The sequence below is a fragment of the Scyliorhinus torazame genome, chromosome 14 (assembly GCF_047496885.1).
Source record: "Scyliorhinus torazame isolate Kashiwa2021f chromosome 14, sScyTor2.1, whole genome shotgun sequence".
In the NCBI taxonomy this organism is placed as follows: Eukaryota; Metazoa; Chordata; class Chondrichthyes; order Carcharhiniformes; family Scyliorhinidae; genus Scyliorhinus; species Scyliorhinus torazame.
In genome coordinates this window covers 62,746,140-62,767,324 of record NC_092720.1, presented here as the reverse complement: position 1 = coordinate 62,767,324, position 21,185 = coordinate 62,746,140, and the positions used below count along the sequence as shown (strand labels likewise).

The window sequence follows — 21,185 nt, the reverse complement described above, 5'->3', positions numbered from 1 at the left end:
AACAAGTTAAAAAGAATAATAATAAAAAACAGAAGTAGGAAAATGGGAACAAAGGAATAGAGGTACAAATTAAAGTAGAAAATTAATATAATTACAAGAAAGGAAACAAAATATGAAGCAGGGCCTGCTGAAATTCCAGCTGGGTGGACTAAATCCTTTATTTCATACTCCCGACCTGCAATGTCGTGAACAATAAACAGACAAAAAAATAGGGGAAAAAATCTTCACTCACTAATCCCACTGTGATTTCACCATCTTTCACACACTTTCCTTTGTGCAAAGTTTTAAAAATCTCCAACAGTTCACTTCGCTGCATCAGGTGGCTTGGGTTGCTGATGCAATGTTTTGTAAACTGTGCTGTATTGGAGCTTGAAGCACATGCAGTCCTGTCATCATCGTTGCTGTCCACACAGCCATCAGTGGAGGTAAGATTTATACTAGTAATATCAGACTGGCTCATATTATTTTCCGTCTCATTTTCTGAACAAGTTTCCCAAAATTCATCATCTTCACAATCTTCATATTCAGTAGAGTCACCTTCATCTGTGTCACAAGTAGGCCACAAGCCTTCCCGAGCATCAAAATGACTGCAAGGTTCTCTTGAGTCTTCTGTTTCACCTTCACTCTCGTTGCTTCTTTCTCTCTCTGGCTCTTCTCCCTAAATGTTATGAAAATCAGAAACATCAAAAAATCAGTGGACCATTACATTTGTGGCTAATTTCACTAAACAGTTCGGAGATCAAAACATTTAACCCAATGAAATACTTGTGTTTAATAGAAGACAACAATAAAACAAGGCACACAAATATTCCAATTTTGACAAAACATTAAATAATTTCCAGTGTTTATATAGCAACATTCAGCAATATGCAGCAGCCAGACTGGCATACATTAGAGCTGTAATAAAATCAAACTATTGATGAAGGAATTCTAAACTAAAACAATAACCAGCAAGAAACTGATTAGCAAAATTCTAACACTCAAAATGGACAGTGAAAAATTATGGTGTGACTTTTTAATCTATTCTGATTTCCTTCCCCACTTTCTTGCCTCCTTAATTTTAACCTGCCTTCTCAGAGAAGCCAGCATCGTTCCTTTATTAAAATAGCAGGCAAGCAGCGGTTAAGTGAATTCTATCAATATGGGCATACTGAATCACCACCATCAACAGTGCTTCTTAACATGTCACTTTCTATCGTTTTCTGGGAGGCCTTTGCTCACACTGCCCGATTAGAATTGTCACATCATTGTAGATGAAGTAGCAAAGAAAGCACAAAAGTCTAATAACATTTTTAGAAATTCTCCATTTTGCATAAAGTGAAACATGTTGAAAATTCAAATAATGGTCACATTTGAAAACTAATAAAAATGTATGCCCGGGCAGCACTGCTGCCCCAGTGACAGGAACCCGGGTTCAATTCCAGCCTCGGGTGACGTGCAGAGTTTGCACTTTCTCCCCGTGTCTGTGTGGGTTTCCTCCCACAGATGTGCAGGTTAGGTTGATTGACCATGTTAAATCATCCCTCAGTGTGCAAAGGTTAGGTGGGGTGATGGGATTGCAGGGGGTGTGCCTAAGTGGAGTGCTCTTTCGTTGTTTGGTGTGTACCCCCATGGGCCGAATGACCTCCTTCTGCATTGTCGGGATTCAATTCTATGATTAAAAGTTTTTTGCAGGGACTTTTGCACACAGTTCCAGATTAATCCAGTTTCACTGCCTTTTAAAAATATGACAGGAAATTAGTTTACAGGTAAAAGCAGCAGATAACTGCTGACGTTAGGAGGAAGGACAACAAACACTGGTCTAGTCAGTGACACCCATATCGCATGAACAAATAAACGATTTTAAAAACGTGTGGGATGACCTAGATATCTCTGCGGGACATGCTAATAGTTCTATCATGCAAGAATGATGTGTCCATTACAAATAGACAAAATTTGAAATTCGTATCAATCTGGGAGGGATATTACGTCTGGAAGGGTTGTAAGGTTTTCGGGCAATTCGGCCCTTTTTGGACTGCCCAAGGATAAAACCCAGAGACTGTAAACTGACTTTTCAGCCAAGGGAACGTAACCAGATTTCCCAGCAGGCTTGATCCGCTGAGCTGAGTAGGGGCATAGGTATTTACAAACCCCCCCCTAGGAGCTACAAGGAAGAAGGAGCCAGACAACGAGATAAGATTAACACACAGACAAAGGGGCACGGGAATACACAGGGGGCCTGCCTGCAAGCAGGACAATGGGATGGTCATAGCCCCATGCAGATGTAAATGACTTGGCCTCCAACAGAGCAGAATCCAATTAACACCCCATCAACATAGCAAGGTGAGAATAGCAGCCATCTCCGGAGCAGCTGGAAGACTTTGAAAATCTTCACAAGAGAGCTTAACCTTGTTATCCTAAAAAGCAGACTGTCTGGGTTCAGTATATTGCGCTGGAAAAGCCCCTTGAAGATAAACGGTGGAAAAAACCAAGTTGGAGGCGGACCTGGGGGAGGTACTCCAATCTTGACAGAAGCCACCGGCAGGAACTCACTGGGAGGAGGGGGCGGAGTCGGCGCCAAATTCAAATCGCGGCAGGTCTGCCTGGCTGGAAGGAGCGGACCTGCGAGGAAAACCCGGAAGCGAACAGCTCTGACCGGCTCAAAGGGGGCGGGACCAGCAGGAACTTTAAACTTGGACCGATACAACGCAAAGGGGGAGGGAAACCCGGAAGTCGACAGCTCTGACCGGCTCAAAGGGGGCGGGACCAGCGGGAACTTTAAACCTTACCAATTCAATGCAAAAGGGGCTGGCCGAACACAGGAAAGGGCAGGTAAAACGGATATAAAAGGGGCTGTGTTTCGATTGAGGGTCTCTTGGCTTGACCTCTCCACCTTTTGACTTGACCTCCTGCAGCCTGTGACTGTAAGTACCCTGCAGCAGCTTGCGAAACTCCCTTGACCTTGATAGTGGTTGAGGCTTTGGGGAAGGGGACTTGATTTGTGTTCTGTGTCATTGCTAAAACTGTGTAACAATAAGATTTTTCGTTGTGTCCGTTATAGTACTTTCTGAATAGACTTAGTTTGTGTTAGAGTTTAAGATTTTATTATAATTTCTTCTGTTTGATGATTTTGACCTGGGGTTTGCAATAAACCTTGATTTGCTGATAATTGGAGTCGTTTAAATTCTTCAATCTCTCACCAGCGATCTCTGACCAAGTCATTGTTAAGATATTCCTCACCTTAATTCCGGGTTCAAGAATCTAGGGTCATCTTGAGCGATTCACTCAGGACAGGCTGCTGGTTAGGTAATAAACAGCAGTGTCCTATTCTCTCTCTTGGGAAAGCTACTCCAGCGAAGTAGGAACCGGGTGGGTGTTGCACCATCGGCAAGAGAGAGAATCACCTGGGCATTGGTAGGGGTCTGGATATCTGTGTGATATAAGCCTCAGGCTTCCGGTTAGGGATAAACGGCAGGCTTGATTCAGTGCTCTCTTCCGTGGAGGTGTCCCAGTGCGGCATCCCCTGGCCTCTGAAGTTTCAGTGCCAGCTGGAGAGAGACACACACAGATACTCAAACCCCAGATATCGGCCCAGTAGTGGAGTAGCAGAGATGGCACCCTCTACAATGGCGACCACGAAGGGACCCCGGTGGCGTGGAGTATGTGACTTGGCAGAGGGGGTGAGGGAACGAAGTAAAATGGAGGAGAGAATCTTCTCGTATATGTGGCAAAAGGTCAACCTCACCAAACCTTGGGTCTCAGAACTAATCAATGCGGAGCAACCGGTAATGGCAGCGGTTGCATGGACAGAAAGTAAGGCGCACAAAAGGCACTTGGAGAAGGCAGTTTGGCTGGTCTGCCTGTCCCAGCAGGTAGTCAAAACAGAGCAAAGGGTCGAAGAATTAGAGCAGGAGTTGGGAGAAGTGAGGGCCAGCGCAGGGGACAGCGCTAGCGCAGCGGAACGACTGCGGGAGGAATTGGCAGAAATTAAACGGGGCAGCCTACAGGAAAGCGAGTCTAACCGGTGCGAGAAGGACTATCTCCACTGCCAGATAGTGGAGGGTAAAGAAAAGGAACGGAGGCTCCAGGAACTCTATGCTCGGAGTACAGAGCAGTGTAGGAAGCTGGAGGGGAAGTTCCGGGACATCCAGGCAGCGTACCGAGTGGCTCGCGAGGAAGTAGGGGACTGTGCCCATGGGCCGTGCCAGGCACGAATAACGGAGTTGGAGGAGACCTTGTCCAAGGTCAGGGGACAGGTACACCTGGTAGGTCCAGGGGGGTTCCCTAGGGGCAAGGTGTTCCTCGCAGCGGATGATTCCCCAAAGGCCAAGGGGAATAGACCGCCTCCTGAGGCACCGGGATCGTGCCCGGGTCGGCAGGCGGGGAACGGGGAGTCCAGGAAGGGACGGGCCCAAAGGGGAGCAGAGAGGGATCCCCAGGTAACAGCATCTCCTGTGTGGGTAGTTAACCCAGGGGTGGTAGGGCGAGAGGACACAGGAGAAGAAGAGTCAGACAGTGAGGCGGAGGAGCAGGAACCCCAGGTAGGGCGGATGTGCCCTGTCAGGCAGAGAAGGTATGGTCCCCCGGCGGGGCTGGCAGATAGGGGACTGGTTGAGGGCGACATTATCATTCCTCATGGGGCATCCGCGCTCAGGGGGATGGTGGCCCACGTTCCCAGGCTAACTCCAAAAGGGGATCCGTCGCTTCATTTTATGGAGGTGGAGCAGGCAGCCAGCATTAATGACTGCGACGAGGGGGAGCAAATAAGGATGCTCCTGATGACCCTAGATCCCCAACTATGCAGGGCAGTGACCTCTGGGAATGGGGGACGACCTGACACATGGGTGACAGCACGGACTGCTGTTCTGGAGGCAATGGGCTTGAATCTGGGTAGCCCTTTCATGAGGGTGGGGGAAACCAAGCAGCAGCTAGGGGAATCGCCAAATATGTTCGCAGACAGGCTGTGGACTGTCTATGTGGAGGCGTGTGGGACTCCCGCGGATAGGCAGAATTTAGATGAGAGAACAGCCCACTGGCTGAAGACCCTAGTAGCTAACTGTCTCCCTCACGTTAGGGCAAAGGCCGAACACTGGTTCGACCCGCAGAGTCCGGACCTTAATGAGGCAGAGGTCCTTAGAAAACTCACCCTTGCATATCGCAATGGGGAAAGGAGTGAGGAAAAGCCCCTTAAGGGTAAGGTGCATGAAATCGTGCCAGCAGCCCCTAAGAGAGAGTGGAAGCATGAGGGCACCCGGACCTCCGACAAGAAACCGGTATGCTACGGGTGTGGGAAGGCCGGGCATTTCAAGAGGGAATGTAAAAACCCTAGCAAGCAGGAGAGGGCTCCCGCAGTAGAGAGTCAGACCCCGGCGGCAGGAGCAGCTGCCCCGGAAACCATCGAGGTAAGTAAAATTTTAGCCCTTTTGCAAGGCTCAGGACAGGTGGCAATGGCAACGGGCCAGGGCCTGCCCGCACCCACACCACAAGAACCCGTATGACTACCCAGGGAGCAGCCTCAGGAAAAAGGGAGCGCAGGGGTAGTTCTAGCCCCAGACCCTGGTCCGGTCCAGGTGCAGGGTCCCATTCTGGAGGCTGCCTCAGCGGCTATTTGCAGTTTAAATCCCTTAAGGTGGGACCCATGCGAACGCCACATCAGTCAATTTAAATTGTTCCACCCCATAAGGGCAAGAAAGAGCAAGGTGGGGGGAAGACTGGGGGTGGTAGTGGAGAAACCCCCCGTAGAATTAACGACGGTGGGGGAGGTCCCTGACTCCACGGTCACACAACCGGTGACAAGGTGCTGTCCCGAAGGGGCAGTCCCAAAGAAAACGACGGTGCTGCAAGCACCCAGCCCAGGGACAGTAACGATTCCCAAGCCCTTACCTGTGGGTCAGGTGGCCTGCCTCAGTATAGAGGCTAAGGAGGCAGAGGAAGTGGAGGTATCACCTTGGGCTTGGGAACCATTCAGGGGACGAAGGAGCAATCGGGTCTCCAAGCCCCCTCTAAGATGGTCCCCATCACACCTCCCTAGAACCCGGTCCCGCAGTAAGGGGGCCCGAGTAGAAGGGAACGCTGAGGGATCCCCGAACCCTGTTGGGGAAGGAGAGGCAAGGGGCAGCCCGAACCCCCGGGAGGGGACGGTCTGGCCCGAGCCGTTGGTCCAAACAGGTGAACTGCCCCAGTTTAGCGGGGTCCAGTTTTAATTTGGCCACCCGGAGACGGGTGGCATTGTATATATCATTTTCCCCCTCCTAGTTCTAATTAGTGTGTAGTGGTGTGTGGGTTATTTAGGATCGTGGGATCACAGAAGCGCCTAGTGCAATGGTATAATGATGGAGCAGCAGGCACTAGGACCCTGGTGGAGCCGGGCTGTGGACACAGAACCACAGACAGGCTGCGGCAACTTCAAAGCGGGAGCTGCTGCTGCCGCCGGATAGCAGCAGGCACTAGGACCCTGGTGGAGCCGGGCTGTGGACACAGTGCCACAGACAGGCTGCGGCAATTTCATGTTAATTTCACAACTGCAAAGCGGAAGCTGCTGCTGCCGCTGGATAGAACCCATGCACTTTAAGGTAGGTAGTTCTGTAGAGGCAAGGATGTGTTTTGTCTCTTTTACAGATGGGGCACCCGACGATGTGGAGTTTGCTGATCTTGGCGATGGTGGGACCGGGAGAACTACGCAGAGGCGAGACAGAAGAGTCCTTTGTCTATGGGTGCTCTGGCGGCAGAGCCCCTCTGGTCACCATCGGACAGGGAAACCAGGTGGCCACAGAGCAGGCCCGCTACTCACACCTGGGGAGGTGGCCTGGGTGGCTGGGGTCGAACTCGACCAGGTACTCCAGCCACCAGAGCTTCACCTATGGAGAGGCCTCTGTACTCTGCGAGGAGATACAGGTGGCGACTGACCGGGTTAGGGTGACTGAGGGCAGGCGGGTGTGTTTAACCTATGAGGGGGACGTTCCTTTGGGGAGATGGTGGTGGCTCAGGAAGCTGAGCCTGGACATGAGGGATCGGTCCTCGGACTGGGAACGCCTGGACAACAACACCTACCGGACCATCACGGGGTCACCGGGTAGGATCACCGTTTGCTGGGATAAGTGGTGGGCTTCCGACCAGGGCATTTATTTATGTTTGTGGGGGTCGGCCAAGGCATGTCCACAAGGGGCATCAATCACCTTTGTGAGGTGGTGGCAAGACGCCGGGCATGGGATAAATTGGGACCATAATGGGAAAGGATGTGTAACCCCCGGAGGGGAAGAAACCGTGAGAGCTACCGAACTGCTGGTTCAGGTAAAGAGGCCCCTACCCACAGCCCAACCAATCGACCCTCACAACTGTCCAATCACCACCCGGGGGCCCGAAAATGGTTTGCTGCTCGTCCCCACAAAGAAACTATTATATCAGGGGGTACATTACGCGGTTGCCTCGGTGGTGCTAAATCTAACCGAGGTGAAGTTACCAGCGTGGTGCCCTCGCAAGACTGAACTATTGTATCAGGCGCTGCTGAAGGACATGTTCCAGAAATTCCACAATTTGGATTTTGGGGACATTGAAGTGGAAGATTTGTACCATGGGGCAGGGGAATTTAATGGGGACTCCAGCCGGCAACGTAGAGGGCTGGTCAACGATGGGTTCACTGCCTTCAATACGGGGACATCCATTGTCAACAGTATGGATACTGTGGAGCTGGCCTTGCAAATCAATCAGCTAAAAGGCCAGCTGAGAAAAGTGTTGAGAGATGAGAACACAGTAGTGCGGTCGGGTTTGCACGAGGAGGTGGCAATGACCCTCCATCTAAAGGAGATAATCGCGCAATTGGAAGAGCATGCAAAAGCCATTAACGCGCTAATTAAAGAAGATCGAAATTCATCGGGTCAGGCTGCCCAGAATGAAGTGTGTGGGCTGTATGGGGCCTGGTTGCTAGGAGAGGGGAGGAGTAATCTGGAGGACCTGAGACAGGGTCAGGTCCCCTCGTGGATTAGCAACAGGCACTTGGCAGCGCTGCACCCATTCCACAGGGTTTTGAGTCCTTGCCAGCTCCGTGCAGCCTCAGAGGCATACCAGGTACCGGTTGATTGTGGGAGATCAAACCACACAATCTTGGGGGTCATCGTAAGAATCCCAATCTTGGGAAGTTCAGCACAGCCGGTGCCGCTGTACCGAGTGGAGAATGTGGGGGTCATTCGTGGGGGGGTACACATTCGTTTTGGAAAGGTCCCGCCGTATGTCATAGTGCGGGAGCGAGCTGTGGCAGGCATTGACCTCTCGGGCTGTCGGAGCCGGGGAGCGCAGGTGATCCTGTGCCCCCAGCACCTGGGCACTGAGGCGCGACCTCAGTGCGGGTTCAGGACTGTTGGGGCAGAACCTATAAACTGCACCATGGAGGCGATGGCAGCGAGCCATGTCCAGCCCCAGGTGGCATATATAGGAAGTGGGACATACTGTGTAACCACTGGAGCCCAGCAGTATCAACATGGGCCACAGCAGTGGTGTCCGATACTGCACAGCAGCTTCGGTTTTAAACCCAAGGCAGAGGTCCAGGTGGCACAGCAACGAATACTGCCCATTCCACAACCCTCCTCAGTTCACCTCTCGGTACGGGAAAATACTACTAACTTACAAGAATATGTGGCCCGTTTTGGGTACGATATTCCCCCGGTCAAGGAAGACCTAAAAGTATTATTACAAGCTGTGGAAGTTTCACAAAGACACTTTTTCTCCTTAGAGCAAAAAACCCACAACATTGATCACGAAATAACAGATATCAAAGCCCCTGACTGGTGGAACATGGGATCATGGATTGTGATCCCAGCCTGGATCCGAATAGCCTCCCACTTGTTAGTGGTATTACAAGTATTCGTAGTTTTATATTTATGTTGCCTCAGCTGCAGGTATCGACGACTGAGGAAAATGAAGAGCCTTCAACGGGTTTTTGGGAAGACGCGGAGTGCAGCCCACAAAAGAGAAGCCGTAGTGTAATAAATAGAGTCACATGTAAATAATTGTATGAATTCGCGGGTTTCAGTTACTTGATTGTGATATATGTACAGGGACCCTTACGTTTGGGGTTCCGGTGAAATGTGTATATGTTACTGTGTGTTTGAATTAAGTATGGTCTTGTCTTTCCCTTTCAATGAAATTAGGGGTAGCCTAGATTAAGGGAACTGTCTTGGGACTTGTAGTTTTGCATGTTGTTGAGGGGGGGGCCTACGGTCCACACAAAAGGAAATGATTGCCCTTCACCTGTGTCGATACGGTCCAAGCAGGTAGGGACGTATCGAAGGGGCATCTGTAAGGTTTTCGGGCAATTCGGCCCTTTTTGGACTGCCCAAGGATAAAACCCAGAGACTGTAAACTGACTTTTCAGCCAAGGGAACGTAACCAGATTTCCCAGCAGGCTTGATCCGCTGAGCTGAGTAGGGGCATAGGTATTTACAAACCCCCCCCTAGGAGCTACAAGGAAGAAGGAGCCAGACAACGAGATAAGATTAACACACAGACAAAGGGGCACGGGAATACACAGGGGGCCTGCCTGCAAGCAGGACAATGGGATGGTCATAGCCCCATGCAGATGTAAATGACTTGGCCTCCAACAGAGCAGAATCCAATTAACACCCCATCAACATAGCAAGGTGAGAATAGCAGCCATCTCCGGAGCAGCTGGAAGACTTTGAAAATCTTCACAAGAGAGCTTAACCTTGTTATCCTAAAAAGCAGACTGTCTGGGTTCAGTATATTGCGCTGGAAAAGCCCCTTGAAGATAAACGGTGGAAAAAACCAAGTTGGAGGCGGACCTGGGGGAGGTACTCCAATCTTGACAGAAGCCACCGGCAGGAACTCACTGGGAGGAGGGGGCGGAGTCGGCGCCAAATTCAAATCGCGGCAGGTCTGCCTGGCTGGAAGGAGCGGACCTGCGAGGAAAACCCGGAAGCGAACAGCTCTGACCGGCTCAAAGGGGGCGGGACCAGCGGGAACTTTAAACCTTACCAATTCAATGCAAAAGGGGCTGGCCAAACACAGGAAAGGGCAGGTAAAACGGATATAAAAGGGGCTGTGTTTCGATAGAGGGTCTCTTGGCTTGACCTCTCCACCTTTTGACTTGACCTCCTGCAGCCTGTGACTGTAAGTACCCTGCAGCAGCTTGCGAAACTCCCTTGACCTTGATAGTGGTTGAGGCTTTGGGGAAGGGGACTTGATTTGTGTTCTGTGTCATTGCTAAAACTGTGTAACAATAAGATTTTTCGTTGTGTCCGTTATAGTACTTTCTGAATAGACTTAGTTTGTGTTAGAGTTTAAGATTTTATTATAATTTCTTCTGTTTGATGATTTTGACCTGGGTTTTGCAATAAACCTTGATTTGCTGATAATTGGAGTCGTTTAAATTCTTCAATCTCTCACCAGCGATCTCTGACCAAGTCATTGTTAAGATATTCCTCACCTTAATTCCGGGTTCAAGAATCTTGGGTCATCTTGAGCGATTCACTCAGGACAGGCTGCTGGTTAGGTAATAAACAGCAGTGTCCTATTCTCTCTCTTGGGAAAGCTACTCCAGCGAAGTAGGAACCGGGTGGGTGTTGCACCACCGGCAAGAGAGAGAATCACCTGGGCATTGGTAGGGGTCTGGATATCTGTGTGATATAAGCCTCAGGCTTCCGGTTAGGGATAAACGGCAGGCTTGATTCAGTGCTCTCTTCCGTGGAGGTGTCCCAGTGCGGCATCCCCTGGCCTCTGAAGTTTCAGTGCCAGCTGGAGAGAGACACACACAGATACTCAAACCCCAGATATCGGCCCAGTAGTGGAGTAGCAGAGATGGCACCCTCTACAGGGTCCTCCAGAATGAAGTTCAGCATTCAGGGCAGATTAGAAGCAAATGTGTTATCTGTAGCCATCAGGTTCCCAGTTTCATGAAAGTGTGCAGCACACTGCCCAACAGACGTTTCAGGATGGCTCAAGCGGAAGTAGATGGTTCACAGGTTCTCAGATGCAGCACTGGGGTTATGGCAGAGGATGTACAGAGAAAGGATGTCTTGTACCCACAAGGCCAGAAGAGGCTAGAGAGACAGCTGACGTGGCAGATGTGGAAGGGTTAACAACCAGGATCCCGATCCCTGGACATCCTTCGCGCCACAAGAAATTTGACAATGTGGTACAAATCATCAAGGCAACAGCTCATCTCACAAAGCTGCTGCTCAATGAATTGCACCACCACCAGCATCAAACCCTCACCACATTACTAGTGGTGTTCACGCAACCCGCACCATTGCATTACACAGGCACAACGCGCACTTCATACATGTCCAGCTCATCGGCCGTGCTAGAGGGCAGCACAGTGGTTAGCACTGTTGTTCAGAGCGCCAGGGACCCGGGTTCGATTCCCTGCTTGGGTCACTGCCTGTGTGGAGACTGTTCCTGATCCTCAACCACCCAAATTTATCATTTACAAGCTCCATATTGTCTTATGTCCTTATAGTGGCATCCTAACCTTTCCAGTAGCAAGATTTGCTGCATCCTAAACTCTCCAGCTTGCTTGATCACTGCAGGTTCCGACTTGCAGGATCCACGTCCGGACCCCAGTAGAAATGGAAGGGGAGAGGACCTCCCTCATAAACACCCTTTCCATGGGCAAGAATAGGAGCAAGGAAGGTGGCACCACAGCAAGTGATGCCACTGTCGCAGAAGATGGCACCACATCAAGTGATAAAACTGTCGCAGGTACTAGTTCAGTGATCAACACCACTCAAGTTAGCTTAATGTAAAACACCAATCCTCACACTGGGATGTATCGGGCACTCGTGGGCTGCAGCCTCACTGGGTAGTCGGGGTACCACAGGCAACATCTTGCCTAGGGCACTAGGTTGCATACTAGTTTTAATGTTGAAGAATTGAAGAGAACCTACAAGAATATGCTTCAGAAGGATATGGATTTACCAAATTAAAATCTTAGTGCAATGGACAGCCGGTCTGAAAGCTCAGATTGAGAATAGGGAAATATTGTCGACATTCAGCTTGGTCTGTGGCTTGACCCAGTGCCCGAAATGTGAAGAGGTAGGTCAATTCCATCCAGTAGTCTGTGAAGCTGCCATTAGTTGTGAAGCTGCCATTAATTGAGAAGGGCTCACAGAGTCCTTTCGAAGGGTGAATAGAAGCACTGAGAGGTAGTACCGAGAATCACGGAGCAGGATTCCAGCTCCCTCCCCAGGAGTCCATCATTGCATTACGCTGGTAATGATGACCCAGACAGCTGAAGTCCAGAATGAGTTAGGGCCTTCTGATGTGGAGCAATCCTGTTCCATAGCCTCTTGAGAATGTCCAGGGGGCAGCACGATGGTGCAGTGGTTAGCACTGAGACTGCAGCACTGAGGACCCGGGTTCAAATTCCAGCCCTGGGTCACTGTCCGTGTGGAGTTTGCACATTCGCCCCGTATCTGCGTGGGTTTCACCTCTAAAACCCAAAAGATGGATTGGATTTGTTTATTGTTACGTGTACCGAGGTACAGCGAAAAGTATTTTTCTGCGAGCAGCTCAACAGATCATTAAGTACACAAGAAGAAAAGGGAATGAAAGAAAATACATAATAGGGCAACACAACATATAACAATGTAACTACATAAGCACTGGCATCTGATGAAGCATACAGGGTGTAGTGTTAATGAAATCAGTCCATAAGAGGGTCATTTAGGAGTCTGGTGACAGTGGGGAAGAAGCTGTTTTTGAGTCGGTTCGTGCGTGTTCTCAGACTTCTGTATCTCCTGCCCGATGGAAGAAGTTGGAAGAGTGAGCCGGGTGGGGGTGATCTTGGATTATGCTGCCCGCTTTCCCCAGGCAGCGGGAAGTGTAGATGGAGTCAATGGATGGGAGGCAGGTTTGTGTGATGGACTAGGCGGTGTTCATGACTCTCTGAAGTTTCTTGCGGTCCTGGGCCGAGCAGTTGCCATACCAGGCTGTGATGCAGCCTGATAGGATGCTTTCTATGGTGCACCTGTAAAAGTTGGTAAGAGTCAATGTGGACATCGCAAATTTCCTTAGTTTCCTGAGGAAGTATAGGCGCTGTTGTGCTTTCTTGGTGGTAGCGTCGACATGGGTGGACCAGGACAGATTTTTGGAAATGTGCACCCCTCGGAATTTGAAACTGCTAACCATCTCCACCTCGGCCCCGTTGATGCAGACAGGGGTGTGTACAGTACTTTGCTTCCTGAAGTCAATTACCAGCTCTTTAGTTTTGCTGGCATTGAGGGAGAGATTGTTGTCGCTACACCACTCCACTAGGTTCTCTATCTCCCTCCTGTATTCTGACTCATCGTTATTCGAGATCCGGCCCACTATGGTCATATCGTCAGCAAACTTGTAGATGGAGTTGGAACCAAGTTTTGCCACGCAGTCGTGTGTGTACAGGGAGTAGAGTAGGGGGCTAAGTACGCAACCTTGCGGGGCCGGTGTTGAGGACTATTGTGGAGGTGTTGTTGTTCATTCTTACTGATTGTGGTCTGTTGGTCAGAAAATCGAGGATCCGGTTGCAGAGTGGGGAGCCAAGTCCTAGGTTTTGGAGCTTTGATAGGAGCCTGGCTGGGATTATGGTGTTGAAGGCGGAGCTGTAGTCAATAAATAGGAGTCTAATGTAGGAGTCCTTGTTTTCGAGATGCTCCAGGGATGAGTGTAGGGCCAGGGAAATGGTGTCTGATGTGGACCGGTTGCAGCGGTATGCGAATTGCAGTGGATCAAGGCGTTCTGGGAGTATGGAGGTGATGCGCTTCATGATCAACCTCTCGAAGCACTTCATTATGACTGAAGTCAGAGCCACTGGTAGGTAGTCATTGAGGCACGTTGCCTGGTTCTTCTTTGGTACCGGTATGATGGTCGTCTTCTTGAAGCAGGTGGGGACCTCGGAATGGAGTTGGGACAGGTTAAAGATGTCCGTGAATACCTCTGCCAGCTGGTCCGCGCAGGCTCTGAGTGCACGACCAGGGATCCCGTCTGGGCCCGTCGCCTTCGGAGGGTTCACTTTCAGGAAGGCCAATCTGACTTCGGAAGCTGTGATGGTGGGTATGGGTGAATTATGGGCTGCTGGGGCACTCGCCAGCGGATAGTTGGTTACCTGCTCGAACCGAGCATAGAATGCATTGAGTTCATCGGCGAGGGGTGCGCTGATGCCAGAGATACTGTTCGGCTTCGCTTTGTAGCCCGTTATGTTGTTTAGTCCTTGCCACAACCGCCGAGAGTCTGTCTGTGACTCTAGCTTGGTTTGATATTCTCTCTTGGCATTCCGGGTGGCTTTGCGGAGGTCGTACCTGGATTTCTTGTATAGGTCAGGGTCGTCTGCCTTGAACGCCTCAGATCTGTCCTTCAGTAGGGAGTCAATCTCGCGATTGAGCCATGGTTTCCGGTTGGGGAACGCACGTACTGCTTTCTTTGGCACGCAGTCGTCCACACATTTGCTGATGAAGTCTGTGACGGTGGTGGCATACTCATTTAAGTTGGTCGCTGAGTTCTTAAATATGGACCAGTCCACTGTCTCTAAGCAGTCACGTAAGAGCTCTTCGGTCTCCTCGGACCAGCACTGCACAACCTTCTTAGCTGGATTCTCCCGCTTGAGTTTCTTCTTGTATGCCGAGAGAAGGAGCACTGTCAGATGTGCAGGTTAGGTGGATTGGCCATGCTAAATTGGACATTAATTGGGTAAAAAAAAAAAAAAATTGGGCACTCTAAATTTATTTTTTATTTAAAAAGGAGAATGTCCCAGGAGGGCAACTGAATTGCCTTCTTCAGAACAGATTTTCATAGAACAGTAGAATAAGAAACTGAATTGTCAATAAAGTTGGAGGCTGTGAAAGGCTAGTTAGGGTATACAAGGGATGATATTTGCTGAGCTAAATGCACTTCATTCATTATTTTATTTCTCATTAGTCATTTCCTTACATTCCTCTTTCATAAGCATTAAAAAAATTTCCATTCATACGTTACCTTTGCTTCAGCATCTAATCTTTTTCCTTCCGCAGTGGCTGACCAGAAAACGACCCGTATACCTTCTTTATCAAAATACCTTGCCCAAGCTCTTCGCTGCTCAAGAGTCAAGAGATCAGCTTTATTCAGGAGTATCATGTTGTCTTTTTCCTTCTGGATCTCCTTCACATAGCATTCCTAGGAACAGACATCACAAGATATGGAAAAAAAAATTACTTTAAAACAGGGTGCACCAAGAGATTTCAATACATTTAAGGATAAATAGCACTAGTGGCTATAATATCACTTAATATATTGTGTGTATGGATTATTTTTTAAATTGTGCATCCTTCTCAGCTTGCCTTCAATGACCAATTCTCTGTCCTTATGTTTTCTCTTTCATTCTGTCTCGCTATTTTTGGGCGCCCAAAATATTTTTCTGTTCATCTCGCATTGTCTAAAGAGTGCAAGTAAAATATTCCCACATCATACACAGCATAGTTTCTCTGTCTGGAAGCAACTACTGCAATGTGTTACACCAGTAAAAGGTTGAAGCCAATGCTCCATGAGGTTAGAAATAGGGGCTTTGGTCATGTGAGTTGATGGAAGTGCAGAGTATAACTGGAGCTCCAGCAGTCCTGGAGACAACTGAGCCTGGAACCAAAGAGTGAAAAGGAGTAATTGCCTAGGCAGCTGGGTGGAATGTGATCTGTAAATAGTTGCATTGAGCCAGAAGAGAGTGGGGATTGTATCAGATCAGCAGAGACAGCTGCAGATGGTGCTGAATCATATAACTGTTTCAGTGCAGGAGGTTGTCCATGGTGTCTGCACCGACTCTCCGAATGAGCAACTCACGCAGTGCCATTCTCCCCTCCTTCTCCCCGTGACCCTGCATATTCTTCCTGTTCAGATAACAGTCGAATTTCTTTTTGAATGTTTCAACTGAACTGTCCTCCACCACACTCTCAGCAAGTGCATTCCAAATCCTAACCACTGGCTGCATGAAATTTCTTTCATCTCAATTTTGCTTAATTTACATATTGTTTTAATTAGTGTCTTCTCGTTCTTGATCCATTCATGAGACTCCTCGTGATTTTGAATATCTCTTATCAAAACCTTGGTCAATGAAGGAAAGCAGCATGGAATGTGATTTTTAATGATAATCTTTCTTATAATGCAAGTGATGGGATAATCAAAGCAGAAAGTATGCAATAAAAACGAGTAGAGAAGCAAGAAACAAAATGCATACACACTGCCAAGAGTGCCTCAAGTGCCAATAAGATATGGATTTCGATTAAATTAATTATCTAAGCTTCACAATAATAGACTTTAAAGCATTTTAAACCATATTTTATTGTATATAAATTTCGAGTACCTATTTTATTTCCAATTAAGGGGCAATTTAGCGTGGCCAATCCACCTATCCTATACACCTTTGGGTTGTGGGGGTGAGACCCATGCAGACACGGGGAGAATGTGCAAATTTCACACGGACAGTGACCCGGGGGCAGGATCGAACTCAGCGCCGTGAGGCCATACTGCGCCACCGTGCCGCCCTTTGAAACTATATTTTAAACTGGAAGATTACAAAGCATACAGTCTCAAGACCAATTCAATTCCTTCCAGGTACAACTCAAGCAATGGCGTGGTATTGTCGCTCAACTAGTAATCCCAAGACCCAGGGTAATGTGCTGGGGTCCCAGGTTCAAATCTCACCATGGCAGATGGTGGAATTTGAATTCAATAAATATCTGACCATGAAATCATTGTTGATTGTTGGAAAAACCTATCTGGTTCACTAAGGAAATCTACCATCCCCACCTAATCGTGACTGCAGACCCAGTCTCAATGTCGGTCTTTTAAATGCCTCTTCAATGGCTTAGCCACCATGTATCAAACCGCTATGAAGTCTGCAAAAAGGGATGAAAACAGACAGACAACCCAACATTAAGCGAGCCACCGGAAACGACAATGGCAAACCCAGCCTCGTCTCCCCTGCAAGTCCATCAAACTAACATCTGGGGACTTGGGCCAAAATTGGGAGAGCAGTCTCACCAACCAGTAAAGCAACAGCCTGACAGACAATGCACCAAACACAACCATCATCATTCTTGGATAGGTCTGCCGGTAGAGATGGTGACAAAGTGGAATACAATCAGGAGGAGTTGCCCTGGGAGTTCTCCATGTCAACTCTGACCCCATGAAGTCTCAGGGCATCAGGTCAAATATGGAGGAACTGAAAGTAAAGTTTCCATGGTCCCATTTGACAAACGGTTAAATCACCACCAGTCAGCTCTCCCCTCAAGGGGAAAGCAGCCTGAAGATCACCACACCTCAGGTTGAGGGACAAGGTGGAGAAGGTGGACCTTCATGAATAACCTCAGCTGGTATGGGAATTGAGCTTGCGCTGTTGGCCTTACTCTGTATCACAAACCAGCTGTCCAGCCAACTGAGCTAAACCAGCCCTCACATTCCTCCCCCCCAGATGATTGTCACACGAGTACTTTCAAACTCCACTCTCAAAAAGACACTGTTTGAAAACTTCTTTCAAACAATGCTTTCCCTCAGCTGTTTTGATCAGGTCCATCTCCAGTGTTTTGAACTCTCCTTTCAACAAAGTCTTCTCTCAACTACTTTAGCAATGATCCGCCTCCATGTTTTCCAACTCTCCATTCAATATTCCTTTGTCTTGAATTGCCACATGCATATAAACTCTCATATACTAATCCCCATGACACTCGCTTTTCTCTAGCCAACTTCACCAGATCTGCTCTTCCCAGGTCTAACTTCCAATTGCAGTTCCTTCTTGTTCCTTTTTACTTCAATCTTCCTGGAACTTCTTTTCATTCTCTAATTTCTAGAACTATCTGTCCTTTAGCTTCTTTGGATTTGCTGTCTTGCCCATTACTCTATAGTAGGGCTTCCTTGTTTTTCATGAGAGGAGAGCTAGTTTCCTGGCTACACACACACACACACACACACAAAGATTTTTTTCTTAAACTAGCTCCGTTTGCTAAGCAACAGCTCATTCTTTCTCCAAGCTGGTTTACTTTTTCCCGTGGTAAACACACTCAGCACAATAGAGGCGTTTGAACTGAACCCCAAATCCTACCATACATGCAAACACCTGTGTTCAATATGAATCTAATTAGACTATTACCCTTTCCAACACAAAAAACACTAAATTAAACTCACTTAAATCTCAACCTTATTTCGAACATCCAGCAATTCAAATACAGATCACTTGAAACTGCCTCTGCTTCCTGACAACATTTCAAATGAAACAATATAACCACACCACTATCTGTAGCCTGGATTCTACAAGGACAATCATGTTTTTAGCCTCAATTTGAAAAAATATCTGCATTGTAGAATGAGATGAAGCGGTTTACCATTGCCAAAAACAAAACAAGGATCAATAATCAAATTTTTACTTACCAAGTCTTCACATCGGAAAAGCAGCGGGTTTCTAGCATCAACAATCTGAACAATGATATCACTGCAGAAACAAAACGAAGAATCAAGTGGTAGGACTTACATACAACTTAAACACAAGAACAAAATTTTCACCCAGGTTTAATATAATCCAGCACAAAAAAACGTTACAAGACAGAGTTGTACTTAAGTAACACCAACTTCCAAGTTTGCAACCATATTTTTAACAGAAGACCATAAGACACAGGAACAGAATTAGGTCATTCAGCCCGTTGAGTTTCTCACCCCCATTCTCCTGCATTCTCCCAGAACCCCTGATCCCATGAACATCAAGCAGCTATGTCTATATATTGCTAGTAATCTTCTGTAATAAATTCTGATATCATCCACTCAATACCCATCATCACAACTCACACGAGGGAGTTCGGAGTCTCAGCTGGGAAGCTTGAAAGTGCCAAGTAACGATCAGGTACATCAGAATAAAGTACATGATACCACTGAGAACTTGCCACGTTACATATTGTATCATTATTGTACAAGTTGCAGATTATTGAGCAGTTGAAAATGCACAATTCAAAATAAAATTAACTTTAAAATATGGTAATGTAGCCCGATAAAACTGGACACTGTTTGGTTCGGGTGGAGTAGGAATGCCCAAGGTGTACAAACAGCTTCCTAAATCCAACAGAACCCATATCCCCCAAAATAACAAATAAGGATTATTATAAATGTTCAACAAATTTAGTGCTTCATCCAAATTTAAGGAAAATTCACAATCCAAGAAACATGGAAAGCATAAAGTACATTAACAATTATTTACTCATTTATAGATATTCAAATATTCTGCTCAGTTTTTGAAAGCAACAATATCTGGAAATACTGGAAGTGAATAGCAAAACAAATCTAGATGGTATTTTCAAGAAATGTAGCCTCTACATACCATACCTTCTTTCAATTACTCTCCAGAGTTGGCGCCAAAAGTCCAGATTCCTTTCAAACGGAGTCAAGATCAGGTTCCAGCCTTCTTCCAGCCTGGGCACAGAGCGATAAGAAGCCAATGTGTTTCAAAAATTGCTTTAAAATTTTCCAGAGTATATTATTTTTGGAAGACACAATAGAAGATTTAATACAAGCTGCATGCATTTTCCAACAAATGCATATCAATAAAAATGGTGCTGAAGCACTATGAATGTTTTTCTAATTCAAGTTCAAGAAATCGGGAAGTTGGTTCATTGCTGGGAGCATTCAACTCAGAACAGGACTACACCAAACAAATTTTCTATATGGGGAAAATAGCTTGAAAGCAACACTGTTTTCATGTACATCAGATCAGTGAGATGAATGTAAAAAATTGGTATATATTTGTATTTTATATCCATTGCAGTAATGTTTTTAGTGCCCGAGTTCAGGTATATATATTCTGTTGCCGTATTATTATAGAATATAGGTTAATGTTTCCAGACATTGTGGCTGCAGAAGGTGCAATTAAGATGCCATAAAAGTCAGATCATCATTCATTCCAACCATGTATGAATTTACAAGAGATGCTTAATATAATTTCATTATGATCGCTGGAGATTCCCTGGGAAGTTAGACTGTGTTTAGACTTAGTAAGCAGGCCAGGGGGTCAGAGTGGGAAAAAGATGTAATTAATGGGAGGAGCCAGGACTGTAGCTGGCAGTTTAGCTTTTTAGTTTTGCTAGGAGCTTTGAGCTAAGCAACTTTTTCCCCAAAGGTTGTCGGGTTAATCAGCAGTCTGACACAGACAAAGAATCTGCAGGCTGTTTCCGGACAGACTCTCTCTCTTCAAGCATCATTTCCAAGAAACATCTATTCAAGTGTACAGCAAGTATCTCTGTGTTTGCGAAGTGCCTTTTGACCTGTGATGGGTTTTGCTTGGTTGGAGTAGATAGAGAAGGTATCAGCTAGAAGCGTTTCCTTCATTGTTAAGAATTGTAAGCTGTGTTAATGTATTTACAGTAGTTACAACACCAGGTTAAAGTCCAACAGATTTGTTTCGAATCACTAGCTTTTGGAGCGCAGCTCCTTCCTCAGGAGCTGTGCTCCGTAAGCTAGTGATTCAAAACAAACCTGTTGGACTTGAACCTGGTGTTGTAAGACTTCTTACTGTGCCCACCCCAGTCCAACCCTGGCATCTCCACATTAATGTATTTAATCCTGTGTTAAGAATAATATTTTAAAAAGGTCAGTCTTTATTAGTGTCACAAGATATCCATTGATCACTGAAATCACTCCTGGGGGCCAAGTATCCTTTCCTCACAGTTCTATAAATTTAAAAAAGTGTCCGGGGTTCGTCCAGTATCCTAACATATGTTGGAGTCTGGTTCAGGATCTCAGCAGTAAAAGGGACAGAGACCGGTGATATTAGGACACAACTATTTCACACACAAGTTGCAGTCTTGGACCACCAGAAATTACACCTGAATAGGCAGGTCCTTCATTATATTAGGACAAGGTGACTTTCACATTATTTTCCCACCATCATACCATGTCCGTAAAACTTCCAAATCTTGTTCATAAATTATGGGTATATATCTCCGAGGAGATGAACGTTTGTTTAAAGAGCAAAGTAAGAAGATGAATATGTTTAAGTCCTTTCTTTGTTTATGAGAGATTTTTGGAAGAAGTTGAGACACCAAGCTACATAGAGACGTTGTGCCTATTCACTAATACACCAACCGTTATTTACACCAGTTCCCCAAGGTTTCATCCAATCAAAATTAGAGAGAGATCAGGAAAATCCTGGCAGAAATTCCAGATGTGCATTTATTTTTAAGAAGAGTTGCATATTTTTCTGCGTAAAAATTTCAAGA

General features: G+C 47.0%; 1 protein-coding gene across 1 annotated transcript in view; it reads right to left on the bottom strand.

Annotated features, from left to right (window-relative positions):
- The window catches only part of lsg1 (large 60S subunit nuclear export GTPase 1), a 40,070-nt gene that overhangs the window by 15,650 nt on the left and 3,235 nt on the right, over nucleotides 1-21,185 (bottom strand). The window contains exons 5-8 of the mRNA XM_072474295.1: nucleotides 19,297-19,383; nucleotides 18,355-18,415; nucleotides 14,938-15,114; nucleotides 233-658 (exon numbers count right to left, since the gene is read on the bottom strand). Of these exons, the coding sequence (XP_072330396.1) occupies nucleotides 233-658; nucleotides 14,938-15,114; nucleotides 18,355-18,415; nucleotides 19,297-19,383 (751 nt within the window). The remainder of the gene's footprint in view (nucleotides 1-232; nucleotides 659-14,937; nucleotides 15,115-18,354; nucleotides 18,416-19,296; nucleotides 19,384-21,185) is intronic.